Source organism: Chiloscyllium plagiosum, chromosome 24 (genome assembly GCF_004010195.1).
Source record: "Chiloscyllium plagiosum isolate BGI_BamShark_2017 chromosome 24, ASM401019v2, whole genome shotgun sequence".
Lineage (NCBI taxonomy): Eukaryota > Metazoa > Chordata > Chondrichthyes > Orectolobiformes > Hemiscylliidae > Chiloscyllium > Chiloscyllium plagiosum.
In genome coordinates, this window is record NC_057733.1 from 22,012,224 (window position 1) to 22,029,213 (window position 16,990).

The window sequence follows — 16,990 nt, forward strand, 5'->3', positions numbered from 1 at the left end:
AGCATCTGCAGTCCTCACTTTCTCCACGAGAATCTAGCAAAGCATGCTTTGCCATAGACCCAGGACTGCAATGCCTCTCTCCTAAATCCTCTCAACACTAGGAAAGGCCCTTCAGATAAAGAGATAATAACATGGGGTCCATAAAAGGGGTATGGTATCATAGCCAATGGGGTAAAACAGCAGGAAGCCCAGCACTTCCATGAGACATCAAACACTCATCACCGATAACTGGGCTCAGACAGAAATTGATGTCTTGCTATTCACAGCCAGAATGGCGCTGAACTTGTCGAGGCTGTACATATACCAACTGAAAGGTTTCTTCAAACTCGTATCTGGATATCCCAGAATTTAAGGAGTCCCCATCACACACCCAGAGTGAGGAGACAGTCAATAGGCACTCTGTCATCTCTGTAAGAAGATAGTGCCCACTACACTTCATCATGGGTACAGATCATGTCTGATATCACACATTATGAATAAATGATCGACTCAGGCTTGGAGGGCCCAAGGGCCTGTTCCTGGGCTGTAAAGTTTCTTTGTTCAATCAGATAACCAGCAAAAACACCCAATCCACACAAAACCATTCTAAACTGCAAAGACAAGGGGGTCAGCTGTGGTTTAGCAAGCAACATTCTCCAGCCACAAGTCACATGGTCATCAGTTCACTGAATCATTCCAGAAACCTGAACCCATAGTCTAGGCTGATACTTCAGTGCTATACTGAGACAGCACTGTACTGTCAGTAGGTGCCACATTAAACTGACGTCCAATCCACCCTCCCAACTGACTTCAAACGGTCCATAAGTGGAATGTACTACAGAGGTCCAGAATTTTCCCTCAGGTTAACATCAGCCTGGATATGTTTCCAAGCTGGAGTAGGATGCTAATCCAACTCATTGAGACCCAGGGGAGAGTTATTAACAATTTCTTTTAAAAAAAAATCAAAAATTTTCCAGAAGTGAGAAAAACACAAAGTCCCACAACACAACTGACAGCCAATAAGGTTTATTACTTCCGAATGTCACACCCGAAAGAAGCACAGTCTGCTCAGAGGCAGGTGTCAAAGTAGATTCAGCTGTTTAAGTCCAACTTGATCCCATTAATACACAGCAATGTATTCAGTTCTCAGATCCAAACTAATGTGCCAAAGGAAGATCACTCACAGTTTTTCAAATCTCAGGGCATGCATATGTAAATCTGGGAGTTTTCAGATACACACTCACGGCTGTTAAATAGCACACAGCACCAACTGTTTCGTATCAACATATTCATGACATGTCAGCACCTACAGATGGCTGGGAGGTTCTGTGCCTGTTCTGAGAGTGTTTAAAAGGTGGCAATATTGAGGGTTTTCCTGTAAAGCTGTGCTGAACATACCCTTGCAGTATTTAATGAAATATTAGCTGTCTGAAGTGGTTAGGAATTCCTTTGCCAACTCTCGACCTGAATTGAGAAAACATGAAAAACAAACAATAATGTAGGTTTCCCACACCCATAGATCTTTCAAAACAAATTCTTCTCTCAATGACAATGACAAAGTACACCAGAGTCTGTTAATATTAAACAGAATGACAAACTATCATGGGAGAGGTCCAGCACATACAGAATCCTAGAATCCCTACAGTGAAAGCAGGCAATTCAGCTCATCCCACCTACACCCACCCCCCTAACTCTATTCCTGTAACCTTGCATTTCCCATGGCTAATCCACCTCCCTCCACATCCCGGACACCGTGGGTGATTTAGCATGGCCCATCCACCTAACCTGCACAACTTTGGACTGTGGGAGGAAACCAGACCACCCGCAGGCAACCCATGCAGACACAGAAAGAAAGTGCAAACTCCACACAGACAGTCACCCAAGGGTGGAATTGAACCCAGGTCCCTGGTACTGTGTGGTAGCAGTGCTAACCACTGAGCTGCCCCTAGCTGGATTAGTTAACTAAAATTCTCTCTCAACCTAACTTGAACATCTCTGAGTAACATTAACAATGCATATCCGCTGTTTTGCAACAATTGATCAGGGTCTGACATTGTAAAATGTCAGGGAATGTGTGGGGAAAAACAAAAGTTGTGGACTGACAGTTTCCAGTTCTAACCTGTGCTCTTGAGCAAGGCAGGCAGATGAAACAGGGCATGATTCCCATCACTGCTATAGACCCAGAATAAGGAGAGTCTGCATCAGTCTCCAGAATCAGCTTCATGACTGAAAACCTTGTTGAGACTTGATGCACTGGTAAAGAAGGATTTAGTGACACTTACTGAATTCATCACAAGTGCCTTCAGGAGCGAAACAAAACATGAACTTCACATTTCTGCCACTTCCACTGTTCCAACACTCAACAATATATTCACCTGTATAATATGTCACATCCCAAATGGTTCACAGTTGTGATGGCAATCAAAAAATCAGCCAAAGCAGAAATTATTTTTTAAGTGGCTCAAGGTTTAGTTTCACGGATAGATTGGAGGATGATCTTGAAGGAGATGGAGAGCTCAGCAATACAGAATGTCTTAACTGGAGTTAAGTAAACAGGAAGATTCACAAGGGTCGGAGTTGAAGGTTGTGAAGCTGGAAGAGTTTAGAGGTAGCGATGGATGGGACCACAGAGGTATTTGAAAACAAGGATGAGAATTTTATAACTGAGACATCGTCAGTCGTGCAGTCAGTGTAGGTCAGCATGCACAGGTTCGATAGGTGAACCGGACTTAGTGAAAGCTTGGAAATGTACAGAAGAGTTTTAGAGACTTATTCAAATGAGTGATAGAAGTAAAGCCAGGAGCCTTTGAATAGATGTGTCTGGAAGTAACAAACCAATTCACCTATTACTCACCTCTAACATGAGGCAATATTTCCTCTCTGAACACCTAGGAGTCCAGAAATAAGGGATGCAATAAGCCTTTGGCGCTCCCTTCCTCAAAGAGTGGTGAAAGCATTTTATTTGAATACTTTAAACCAGAGACAGATTTACAGAGGGGGGGTAACAAAAGGTTATTGGTGTTGGTGGAAATTTGAAATAATCGCATCAGCCCTCGTCTTATTCCAAGTCTCGAATGTTGAACGCACACAAGCATTGTCTACTGCTACTCCCAATTCATATCAGTGGGCACATTAAAAAGGGTTGAAATTAGCATGTCATCATCAAGTACCCACACTGAGGCCACCTCAGAAGGGTGAGTATGTGATGGTGGCCATGAACAGCACAGTGAGCAACTTTACTCTTCCTGATGGAATAGCAACTTATTGCCACAGTACTTAGCACCTGACCACACCCCTCCCAAACCAATGCACAGGGGTCCCCACCCTCATACCCACTAGGTACACCCCCCCCCCCAACCCCACACATTACTTTGACAAATATTAACGGAGCAAAACAAAAAAAAAAATTTTTAAATCAATACTTCCTCTGTTTTAATGCAGAGATAACAAGCCTTGAAATTTGCTTAGGTTGACCTTTTGAAACAAGTTCATTGCAAACTCCTGGACTTTGCATCGTGTCTAACTGTAAACAACCTCCCAGCTAAAAGTAATATTTCAGCACATTGCTCCACTTAAACAGTGGCCAAAGTGCTGAAATAGGAGAAACCAGTTTCATGCTCTCTTCACATATGCATTGTCACAAGAATATTGCTAAAATACACAAACAGGCCAAGACACCATGCAGACCATTTTGCCTCTGCTATTTCCTTGAAAGAATTCACCAATTAATTCCACATAATATTTTTCCATAACTTTGTAAATTCTTTCTTTTTAAATTTAAGTATTTATTCAACTCCCTTTTATTGTTATTCTTTAATCTGCTTTCACCACCATTTCAGGTAGCACATTCCAGATCAATAATTCACTAAAGTTTTCTCCAGCTCCCCTTGGATTCCTGTGGAATTCACCTAAAGTCTGGGTCTTCTGGAAAGTTTTTTTTTAAAAAGGTTAAAAGCCCTCAATTGATTATTAACACGAATTGTTCAAAAGATAGGTGATCACTCCTCGAGCCTCTCTATATCGTGGAGAATAACCCCAGATATCGAAAGTTCCTTATCCTCATGTAACCATTCTGGTCAATCTTCCCTTAAAAGCACATCAAAGTCAAAGCGTAGCATCCAGAATTAAATACATTATTGACGGTTAATGCCAAAACATTGAACTATAATGTTTTGGCATTATCACAACCTCCTTTTTATTCTAATCTAGGTATGTTCTTATTTCATGAAAGAGCATAGTTCTTTAGCATAAAAAAGTCCTAACTTGTCCTTCAAAGCTTAGTGTACGTGAAACCCAAGGTATCTCTATTCCTATAACCCTATTGTTATGTCATATAAGAACTGTACACCAACACACTAAAACAACTTGAAAGACCCTATACAGACAAGCAAAACTAATGTAATTTACAAAATATCTTGCAAGGACTGGAACAAACATGACATTGGACAAACAGGCAGAAAACTAGCCAGCAGGATACATGAACACCAACTAGCTACACAAAAGACATGACCCTCTCTCACTAGTATCCTTGCGTACAGATAAGGAAGAACACCACTTCAACCGGGACAACACACCCATCGTAGGACAAGCCAAAAAGACATGCAGAAGAATTCCTAGAAGCATGGCATTCCAACTGGAACTCTATCAACAAAGACATCGAGTTAGACCCCATCTACCACCCCCTGAGAAAAGGAACCGAAAGGGACTTCACCCCCAGAGATGACATCACCACAGGAAATGACACCACCAACCCAAAGAAATCCACACAAATATAGAAAGCAGAAATTATCAGCGGTGCTTCGCCTGAGGCCCACTGAAGGTGTTACCTAGTGGGATGACGAAATGTCTGAAAAGGAACCTTCCAGCTCAGCGAGCAAACCTACATCCAGAACCTCAACCTGAGCTACAAATCTTCTCAAAACTCGCTAATTCTGTGGGACCTTTCACACAATTCTGTCATGGTTCACAGCTCATGCTGCTTGAATCCAAAAAGAGAAAGGCCCTTGAAACCATAGCCAAGATTGTCTCTATATTTTGTTGAAGCATTGCTCTCTATTGGAAAGGGCAACCACAAGTAAAATACATGTCCTTCAGCCAAGTTCTACTGCAGTCAAAACCACACATCTTCTCTCCTCCATAAACACAGGTTGGCAAAGTTGCAGTATCATCTGTACAACACGCATCAAATGCTCTGATGGAAGATAAAGTGAGTCATTTGCTGTTCAATAGGACAACCAAGCTATCCATAGGTTCTCCATGCAAAACTGGGTAATCTAAAATAATTGCTATCTCCAACTAAATTCTTAGGATACATTTTATTTTACCGATGTTTAGTGTGTGATCATGTGATAAAGTGGAAAGCTTTCTGCAAGAAATCAGCTGTTGGAAGGAGACCAAAGTTGTCTCTTGACACAGTCTATTCTTTGCAAAACACAACAGCAGGAAAGGTGGGTGAATAGTTTTCTGAGATTGAAGCAGCCTCTGGCACCTTAATGACATTATTATTAGTGGAGCACCAAAATTAGTGTGCTGAGCAACAATTAAAAACCACAGCTACACATCAGGAAATAACAACACCGCTACATGCTTATTCAGTTTCCGACCTTTCCTAATCTCCTTATCCAGTCTAGAACTAAGAGGGTGTCTAGAACTAAGAGGGTGTCTAGAACTAAGAGGGTGTCTAGAACTAGTCTAGAACTAAGAGGGTGTCTAGAACTAAGAGGGTGTCTAGAACTAAGAGGGTTTCTATCAAGAAACTATCAACAAATGTTGAGATGAACAGTAAACCCTGCACAATTATCACCTTCACTTACTGCACTTAGCCTAACTTTCTACCAAGTCTCTCTCCAGACTTCAAAAGCCTAACAATTTATGGTTCAGAAATTAAAAGGTTAATTTTTCCAAATATAAATGAACAAATCAGTCAAAATGAATATCATTCTGACAACTCAAACAAGTCCATTCTTTGGTAATAGTTTATTTACTTCGAATGAACATCAAACTAAATGTTAGCATTCAGGAATTTCAAGCTAATCAGTCTGTGCTGTGTTTTACAGGGACTTCTCAGACTTTCAAATTAAATTTGAAAAAGGGCCATCAATCAAGTACAAACCGAACCAGACACAGCATTGTTTAATTTTGAATTATAATCTCTAATCAACATTGTGTCGATGTAGATTTCACACATTAATTAGAAATGCAGTCAGTTTTTGAAGAGCTCACGTAGTGGTTTTAAAAAGAACAGCTACAAAAAGTTGATGGGTCCAAATTGTTCCACACCAACAAACTTTCCTCACCATCCAATGTAACCCCAGTGAAACAAAACGTTCAACAAACCACTAATAAATTCAACAGCTTTGCACTGTTTGTAATTATGTTGTAATTACAGGAAGCAGTATTAACACACTACCAGAATGCAATCTGTACAACCACCAACTATGAAAGTCAAACCTGCATTTCACACATTTTTCCTCATAAAACACAACCAAAAGGAATGCTATCATCGCAGACTGCAGGTAACAATGCAATTACAACAGTGCACTCAGAAATCTAAGTTCAAGTTTCTTTTGTGGCTGAAACTGCTGAATATCATACCATGCAGATTTACAGAGAAGTGATAATGTTGCAATTGAGTATGAGGGAGAGGTGGAAGTTTGAGATTAAGCAAACTGCCTATTCATCATTATTTCTCCAAAAATGCCATTATGCATTAGTGAAGCATAATTCATCCCACCAACTAAAGCACATCAAGCAGCGCACAGGTCCGCACATGGAGATGCTAACCAATCTGTATTTATACGTCATACTAACAGTGCTCAAACATTCCCCAATCAGGAATGTCCCAAAATGGAACCAAAGTTCTTCACTGTAATGACCACCAATTGGATGGCATTCTGGCTGCTGACAAGTACATTATTCATAAATATATTACAGGGTTCCTTTCAGGTCTTTATGCTTCAGTATATTACTTCAGCTGTAGATAAATTTTATTCAATAGTTTCGCCTGCGCATATACTGAAAATATCCAAAAGGGAGGGTGGAACTGGTAAAATAGATGGAGGATATCATTGCATTCACCTGTTAATGGATTAATTACTAAATCTAAGCATGTTAGCTATACTGTATCCAATAAAAATGCAGGTTTCAATTCATAGGCAATTGTCTAGTGATTTGCTAGGAACATGAAACCAAGCACTGGGAAAAGCTTCCATTAATTTTACACTGCTGGCTAGAATTTGATCTGATTGGCTTCACTCCAGAATGGCACTTACACAATGCGCCAAACTACTTTGTAACTTCAGAATCTATCACCAGTAGCCTGCCATCAACTGCCATGATAACCTGACAGGAGATCTGTGGGTTCATGCCTAATCAGACATTGAGGGGGTCACAATATTGGAAGCACAATCATCTAGAGTTACATGAACTACAATAAAGTTGTACTGGGTCTAATGTACAAAACATAGTTCAGCTGATCGATACTACTGGGAGGTAACAGCAGTCCAACAGACCAATAAACTTTCCTGCATAAGTCACCATACTTCAAAAGGTATTTGCTGTGAGAAACATTGCACCAATTTAACAAAAAAGGTCCCACAAAGATTAAAGCTTTAAAAGAAAATACAACATGGCCATTGTGCAATCTATCCACTGAGCATGTGACTCTTCTAAATTACTTCAGAGCTCGAATGACTTATTTCTAGACTTTATCCTTCTAAAATTAGGCGGTGCCTGGAGAGCATTTTCATCAATGCTAGATACACTGTCACTGTACAACACCGAGGTACATACAGTAAGTACAAGTCTGTCACCATACAACACTGAGGACAGTATTGGTGGGGACAGGTCCACCACAGTGTAACAGCTTGTCCCTTGAGGTGAAAGCAATTTGATATAAATTAAGAGTAGTAAAGCAGCATCTCACATGTGTGTTGGTTTTCAATTTTGATCTGTAATGAACTAGTGTTGACACTTAGATGACATAATTGTTACAGTGAAAGTTACATATTTCAGTAAAAGAATGACTTGCTCTACGAGCTCAGTGTCACAGTTAATATTTGTTTCCTACCCAGGAAGGGAAGTGCTGAAGTCTCGCATTCAAGTCTGACAAGTGAATGAAGTGGGCCATTTACAAGAACACAAGCTCATGAATTTTATATGCAAGTTTGAATGCCAAACCAGAATTTCACTGCTTCAACCCTTTCACTGCAATAAGCGAGCTCCTCCTTTCAAAAGCTAAAGTGGCCAGATTCAACTCACTGTCAAGATAGGTGTTTGTGTGTTTTGGGAAGGTCAGGGGGAGGGAAAAAGAGAACACACAAAACATGGAAATTTTCAGCTCAAGGTGGCATTCAGATCATCATGTCTGTGCTGGCTGAGAAACAATATAATCTAATCTCAATTATCAGCCTTTGATCCTTAACCTTGGTTGGTTATGCCATCTCAAGTGAAAAGAATAAAAACAGTACTTCATACTTTCTAAACTGTGACAAGGATTTCTGCCTTTGCAACCCTTTAGAGTCATAGAGATGTACAGCATGGAAACAGACCCTTCAATCCAACTCATCCATGCTGACCAGATATCCCAATCTAATCTCGTCCTATTTGCCAGCTCTTGGCTCATATCCCTCTAAACTCTTCCTAATCATATACCCATCCAGATGCTTTTTAAATGTTGCAAGTACAGGTTCATAGCTCCTTGAAAGTAGAATCGCAGGTCGATAGTGAAGGCAGCATTTGGTATGCTTCCCTTTATTGCTCAGAGCATTGAGTACAGGAGTTGGGAGGACGTGTTACGTCTGTACAGGACGTTGGTTAGCCACTTTTGGAATACTGGTTGCAATTCTGGTCTCCTTCCTACTGGAAGGATGTTTGTGAAACTTGAAAGGGTTCAGAAAAGATTTACAAGGGTGTTGCCAGGTTGGAGGATTTGAGCTGCAGGGAGAGGCTGAATAAGCTGGGGCTGTTTTCCCTGGAGCATTGAAGGCTGAGGGGTGACCTTATAGAGGTTTATAAAATCATGAGCGGCATAGATAGGATAAATAGACAAAGTCTTTTCCCTGGGGTGGGGGAGTCCAGAATTAGAATGCATAGGTTTATGGTGAGGGGGGGGGAATATATAAAATAGACCTAAAGGGCAACTTTTTCACGCAGAGGGTGGTGCATGTATAGAACAAGCTGCCAGAGAAAGTGGCGGAGCTTTCAGGCAAAGAATTCCAGACTCCCACAATCCTCTGGGCAAAAAAAAAGATTTAACTCTTGTCTAATCTTTCTCCCAAATACTTGGAGATGTGGTCCTCCTATTATTGACCTCTCAGAGAAATGAGGCCTTATCTTACCACTATCTAGGCTCCTCATAATCTTATAACAGTCAATTAAACTTTGCTTCAGACAGCACTGTTCCAAAAAAGACACCTTGATCCATTTCACTCTTTCCTTGTAGTTAAGTATGTGCATTTTCCTCTGTACCTTCTCCAGTTTAATCTCACTTCCTGTAAGGCAATGGCCAGACTAATTGCAGCACTTAAACTGTGGCCTTACTCATACTTAAAACAGTTTTAGTATAAACTCCCTGCTCTTAATGACTAGCCTCATTAAAGGAAAGTAAAATGTATGCTGTCTGAAGGAAAAGTTTTAAATTGTTCACTGGCTTAATTTGTTTGATTAGAAAATCTACTTGATGTCAACCACGCTCCAAATCTCCAATAGTGAAAGACATACACTACTGCCAGTCGCAGTAAGTGTAAAGGACCTCTAACTGTCTAAATGGAAACAGTAAAAGAAAGAACATTTACTTTAACAAAAACAGAAATTGCTGGAAAAACCGGCAGCATCTGCGGGGAGAAAGCTGAGTTAACATTTCCAGTCCGATGATGCTTCATCGGAAACAAAACAGAATTTGTTGGAAAACCACAGCAGGTCTGGCAGCATCTGTGGGGAGAAAACAGAATTAATGTTTTGAGTTCGGTGACTCTTCGTCAGAACACTGCCAGCAAATTTGCTGAGTTTCCTTGCAATTTATGTTTTTGATTTGGATCTCCAACATTCACAGTTCTTTGTTTTATTTTACTTTCCTTTCCCCAGTAATAGGAATGAAACCCCAACTTGCTGCCTCAATGCAGTACTTTCCCCATCTCCAAACAGGAATCAATCCCATGGACAGAATGAAGATGAGGAGTAAGCACAGTTTGCGCTGTGAATGCCTAAATTTTTTTTACTGTTGCAATGTGACAGACATTTGTTGACCATAAGTCACAGAAGCAGAAAGTAGGCCATTTGGCCCATTGAGTCTGCTCTGCCATTCGATCATGGCTGATAAGTTTCTCAACCCCATTCTCCCTCTTTCTCCCCATCACCCTTAATCTCCTTGATACTCAAGAATCTATCTATCTCAGTCTTAAATACGCTCAATAGCCTGGCCTCCCCAGCCTTCTGTGGCAATGAATTCGATAGACTCACTAATCTCTGGCTGAAGAATTTTCTCCTTATCTCTGTTCTAACTTACGGCAGTGCCCTCAGGTCCTAGTCTTTCCTACCAATGAAAACATCTTCCCAACATCTACTCTGTCCAGGCCATTCAGTATTAAGTATGTTTCATCTTTCTAAACTCAATCAAGTATAGACCCAGAGTCCTCAAACAATCCTCATATGTTATGCTTTTCATTCCTAGGACCATTCTTGTGAACCTGCTCTGAATACGCTCCAGGGCCAGTACATCCTTCCTGAGATATCGGGGCCAAAACTGCACACAATACTCCAAATGTGGACTGACCAGAGCCTTATAGAGCCTCAGAAATACTTCCCAGCTTTTATATTCAAGTCCTCCCTAACTATTGACTCAACCTGCAAGTTTACCTTGAGGGAATCCTGGACTAGAACTCTCTTTGCACTCCAGACTTCTGAATTTTCTCCCCATTTAGAAATTAGTCCTTGCCTCTATTTCTCCTACCAAAGTGCATGACTTTACACTTTCCCACATTGTAATCCATCTGCCATTCCTTTGCCCACTCTCCTAACCTATCCAAATTCTTCTGAAGCCTCCCTGCCTCCACAGTGCTACCAGTCCCTTTACTTATCTTTGTATCATCATCAACAGAGTTAGCCACAGTACCCTCAGTTCCTTCATCTAGATTATTAATTTATAAAGTGAAAAGTTGTGGTGCCAGCACTGAGCCTTATGGCACACCACTTTGTCACCAGCTGCCATCCTGAAAAGATCCCTTTTATCCCCACTGTCTGCTTTCTGTACAGCAAAATCCCACAAACTGGAGCATGGTTACAAATAGATAATCAGTTTTAAGGTTGGCTGACGGATTAACATTAGTCACGACACCTGGCAGAAGATAAAAATAAATTGCTGGGCAAATTTGGCAGGTCTGGCAACATCCATGGAGAGACAGCAGTTAATGTTTTGGGTCCAGGGACCTTTCTTCAGAACTCTGCTTTCTCTCTACAGATACATTAGCCCTTCCTGAAGAAGGGCTAATGCCCGAAACGTCGATTCTCCTGTTCCCTAGATGCTGCCTGACCTGCTGCGCTTCTCTAGCAACACATTTCCATCTCTCTACAGATACAGCCAGACCTGCTGAGTTTCTCTAGCAAGTCATGTTTTTGTTTCAGATTTACAGGATGTACACAGTTTTTTGTTATATATTATACTCAGGAGAACACTCCTACTCTTCTTCTAAATAATGCTGTGGGACCTTTTACCTCCATGCAAGGCAAGACAATGTTACGTCACTCTCAATATTGCACTAGAGAGGGAGAGACCGGACATTAGCCTCAAGTCTCCAGAGGGTAACCCACAAACTTCAGGTAACCATTTTTGAGTGGCTGGTACTAAAAATACAAATCTTTCCCTTCATCTTTAGATAAGGAAAGAATTGCAAGACATGGAGTTTTACACAGTCCCCTAACAAGATCCAATGGGAATGTCCTATTGACAAAGCTTTCAACAGAGGGCCAGTTTTAGTAGGGCTAATTAGATTTTCAGTTATTCCACCACACACCTATCCAATAAATAGCTTTAGCACTTACTGCTTAGACTCTGACCTCAATACCTGAACTGTGATCATCACAATAAATACGAGGGCAATAACTAAACTAGCGAATGTCTGCAAGTATAACAGAAAGGTACACTGCTGCTCAAATGTGCTGAAATGGCAGAGGTACCGACCCTTGTCTCCTGTAACATGGGAGGAAAGGAAACCAAAAATCAACACTCTCTCAAACCAGATCCCTGTACAACAACAGATTCAGCAAGTTCTGGCTCAAGTTTCGTCCAGTATCAAGGAAAGAAGGGCAGTCTATACTATGCCAGTCTGTTCAGTGGAATCCTGTGAAATCTCTCCCTAGTTCTTGGATGGTTGCTGCTGTCAGCTCACTCTCTGTGTGGTGGTTAGAGCCAAATTCCATAGCCTTGTTCACTTGACAAAGTAAATTCAGCATCAGATTTACACCCTGGACTTTGTGCAGTAAAGAAAAACTAAGTGAGTCTCGAGTTAGGACCAGCGTTGACCCCTCAGCCAGTGTAACAACTCAGCATATCCCATTGGTGTTACACACACACACACACTGGCGGCTCCTGATATACTTATTCATTAAGCCTTTAACTTTAGCTCATAAGCCACTCCAGATGAATTGCTGGGAAATCTTCTCAGGGAAGGGCGACCGCGCCGGCCTTCCTCTCCAGATGCTGCGCACTTCCATCCCCAAGGAACCTGCATTCCGACCATGCGGACCCCAGGGATTCCTGTGCTCACGTCTCGTTCACACCTATACCTTACTTTTGTCTCAGGCAGTGACCCCCGCCGTCCATCCTGGTAATGACCACCATCTCCCACTTCCCTAGAACGTTCCCCCTTCTCAGAGCAGTGCGCTGTCGGGCCAGCCTCTTCCCTCAACACCAACCCCCCCATCCAGCGCCCACCCTCACCTTCTCGCTGCTGCTCTGAGACACAGTGTCTGCCGCTTTGGGCTCGGCTGCCGGGCTTTTCTCCTCGGGCTCCTCCTGCTGCACCTCGCCCGATTCCGTGGGGTCGGGGATGCCGTCGATGTATTCCTCCTTGCATACTAGCCCCCGGGCCCTCAGCAGGTCGTCCGTCTCCCTGTCCACCACCAGCAGCCGGGTTTGCTCAGCCACCGCCTTGATCTTCTGGACCACTTGCTGGTGGCTGTCCTGCTCCACGTTATCCCCATTCACCTGAACCACTTTATCCCCGGCCCGCAGCCCCGCTCGCTCAGCTGGAGAGGCCGCTTCCACCAGGCGGATGAACTGACCAGTCTTGCCCTTCTCCCCGTGCAGGTGGAAGCCGTATCCACTCGGGCCTTTCTCGATAATACAGAGCCGTGGCCGGAGCTGCTCCTTGGTCATGGTGGGGATAAACCCTCAATCGGTCACTGACTCGAAGACACTGTATCGAAGTGTGACTGGGGGATACTCTGTATCCAAGTGGCACTCGGAGATATTGTGTCTGCGCGCGATTCACAAACTGCAACAAAGTATCTGCACAGCCAGGGCCGGCCTCCTTTTGACTGACAGCTCCCCTCTCCAATCACTGACAGGGAATCTCAAGCTTTCGCCAATCGACGCCTTCCTCCGCAAGGCCCCTCCTCCTTATTAATATTTATTCCACGTTGCTTTCAAATTTGCATCCCCTCTGACGTGAGAAAGCAGGAGTTTAACATCTTCATCGATTAATTCAGAGTCTGCAACACGCTGCGGAGTAATGATGAATTCCACGCCGCGAATGCTTTTCAAAATACCATGGCGTAAACTTGCAAAGGAGGCTGCATCACGAACTTTAAGAATACTCGCAAACCCCGCCTCGGTCGCCGGGCAACTTGTTGATTGACAAGTCTTGAGCGAAGCTGGAAGCGGGAGAACTGCAAATCTAGGAAAATTGCAGAAAAGCTCTGTCAAAGCTCAGCAGCGTATCGGCTATTTTACACTGCACATCCAACTTTAGAACAATGTTGTCTTGGTGCACGCAAGAACAAATCTTAATAAATATATATGGTAAAAGTCACTTTTTTTAAAATTCCACCCCCCCCCCCCCCCCCCCCATCTCACTTCATGTTGCCAATGCTGTCTCCTGCTGGTAAGAGAATGCAACTTGCAAAATGTTCTTTGAGGGCTCAGATAGTTTCGGGAACCCCAGCCAGGACAAACATATAAATAGAAAGCAGGAGACAACAGCTTCTTCACTTGGAGGTCACCACTGATGATGTTACCTTGCCAAGTAATGAAACGTCTGGATATCAAGCCTACAGCTCAGCGAGCAAACCTACACCCTTGTTTCGGAAAGTTCGAGATTTTTGATATTTTACTCAAAACCATTACAAACATTTTTAACATTCGAACACATACTTTGCAGAAATGTTGTTCCTGTGGAAAACAAAAAATGGAAAGAAATGAAAAGACTTAAATAATCACCGATACTGCAGAAATAGTGTGAACAAAACAAACAATTTTCATTAAACTGATGGCCTCAATCTTACATGCTCAGAAAAATCTAGTTGCAGATATAGTGGGTGTATTGTTTGTATTTCTGCAAAATTTCCTAGATTTTGGATAGAATGGAACATCTAGAAATTAGAAATATAATAATGAATGTAGTCAGCATAGATTTCAAAAGTGAAAATCTAGCTGCATCATAGAATTTTACAGTACAGCAGTCGGCCATTCGGCCCATAGACTGTGTACTGGGTCCTGAAAGACCTACTCAGCCAGTCCCATTCCATACAATTGATTGGCTTGATTTGATTTATTGTCACATATACTTATTACAAATACAGTTAAAAGTGTTGTTTAGTGTCGCAACTTTCTGGCAGCATTTTGAAACACAGAAAACAAACCAAAAGGCAGAATATAAAGCCAGAAAAATATAACAATAAAGTTAATCTTATAGTTTTATCTCAATAAAGTGGTGGTCTTTGGAACAGCTCCCAGTTTCTTACTCAGTTTGGGGCCTGGATCTGCGCTCCTCCACCCTGGTGTTTTAGAGTCATAGAGATGTACAGCACGGAAACAGACCCTTCAGCCCAATCCGTCCATGCCGACCAGATATCTCAACCCAATCTAGTCCCACCTGCCAGCACCCGGCCCATATGCCTCCAAACCCTTCCTATTCATATACCCATCCAAATGCCTTTTAAATGTTGCAATTGTACCAGCCTCCACCACTTCCTCTGGCAGCTCATTCCATACACATACCACCCTCTGCGTGAAAAAGTTGCCCCGGAGGTCTCTTTTATATCTTTACCCTCTCACCCTAGACCTATGCCCTCTAGTTCTGGACTCCCCCACCACAGGGAAAAGACGTTGTCTATTTATCCTATCTATGCCCCTCATGATTTTGTTAATCTCTATAAGGTCACCCCTCAGCCTCTGACGCTCCAGCGAAAACAGCCCCAGCCTGTTCAGACTCTCCCTATAGCTCACATCCTCCAACCCTAGCAACATCCTTGTAAATCTTTTCTGAACTCTTTCAAGTTTAACAACATCTTTCCGATAGAAAGGAGACCAGAATTGCATGCAATATTCCAAAAGTGGCCTAACCAATGTCCTGTACAGCCGCAACATGACCTCCCAACTCCTGTACTCAATACTCTGAACAATAAAGGAAAGCATACCAAGCGCCTTCTTCACGATCCTATCTACCTGCGACTCCACTTTCAATGAGCTATGAACCTGCACTCCAAGGTCTCTTTGTTCAGCAACACTCCCTTGGACCTTACCATTTTGAATCCCTGCTGCTAAACTGACGACACTACTGCAACCATGCTTCACCTTGGAAGAACTGATGAATGTACTAATTTTTTTCAGAAAGGAACAGAGCAGGAAATGGGGTAGATGGAATTTATCTTAATTTTCAAAATGCTTTTCATAAGGTGCCCCACAGCAGATCAATAAATAAGGTTAGAGACAAGTGGCAATGGCTTTGAGACAGAAAACTGAGAGTAGTTATTTAGAATAGTAGAGGTGGTAAGTGGTTTTCTACTTGGATCAGAGCTTAGGAGTTCTGTAGCAAGTAACACTTCTTGACTTCCCAGAGTCAAGGCACAAGTCAGGTGTGTGATGGAATAATTCTCATTTGCTTTGACAAGGGCAACTCCAACACCCTCAACCCACTCAGTTGTATCAGTCGTTTTGAAGTCTCAAAGACCACCTGGCATCAACCTAGATACTGAAATGACAACAGCCAAAACTGCATTGTTGACACCGCAAAGTCCTCCTTACCAATATCTGGGGCCTAGTGTCAAACGTGGGTGAGTTGTCTCACAGACTAGTTAAGCAACAGCCTGACATAGACGTACTGATGGAATCATACCTTACAATGTCCAGGGATCACCAGCACCATCCCTGGATATATCCTGACATGCCTATAGGACAGACACAACAGAGGTGGCTGCACAGTGGTGTACAGTTGGGAGGTAGTTGCCCTCAACATTAAATTGAGTCCTCAATATTGACTCTGGACCCCATTAAGTTTCATATTTTTAGGTTAAACATAGTCAAGGACACCTCCTATTGATTACCATGCACTGTCCTCCTTCAGCTGATGAATCAGTATTATTCCACGTTTAACAACACTTGGAAGAAGCACTGAGGGTGGCAATGTGCAGACTACTCTGGGTGGGGAAAGGCATGTACACTACTAAGATTACCTCGGAAGCAAGACACTGATCAAGCTGATCAGATCCTGAAGGACACAGCTGCCGCACTGGGTCTGGGGCAAATAGTGATGGGAAACAAGAGGAGAACCATACTTGACCTCATTCTCACCAATCTGCCTGCCGTAGATGCATCGGTCCATGTTATTAAGAGTAATCACTGCAAAGTCCTTGAGGAGACAAAGTCCCATCTTCCCAATGAGAATACCCTCCGTTATGTTGTGTGGCATGAGTACCGTGCTAAATCCAACTGATTTTAAACAGATCTAACAACTCCAGAGCATTCATGAGGCACTATGGGCCATCTACAGCAGCCGAAACATACTCCAACACAATC

General features: G+C 42.5%; 1 protein-coding gene across 1 annotated transcript in view; it reads right to left on the minus strand.

The window, feature by feature from the left end:
* Positions 1 to 13,491, minus strand: part of LOC122562061 (Na(+)/H(+) exchange regulatory cofactor NHE-RF1-like) — a 99,559-nt gene extending 86,068 nt beyond the window's left edge. Inside the window, exon 1 of the mRNA XM_043714534.1 lies at positions 12,914 to 13,491. Within this exon, the coding sequence (XP_043570469.1) occupies positions 12,914 to 13,351 (438 nt within the window). The 5' untranslated portion in view covers positions 13,352 to 13,491. The remainder of the gene's footprint in view (positions 1 to 12,913) is intronic.
* Positions 13,492 to 16,990: the final 3,499 nt, after the last annotated feature.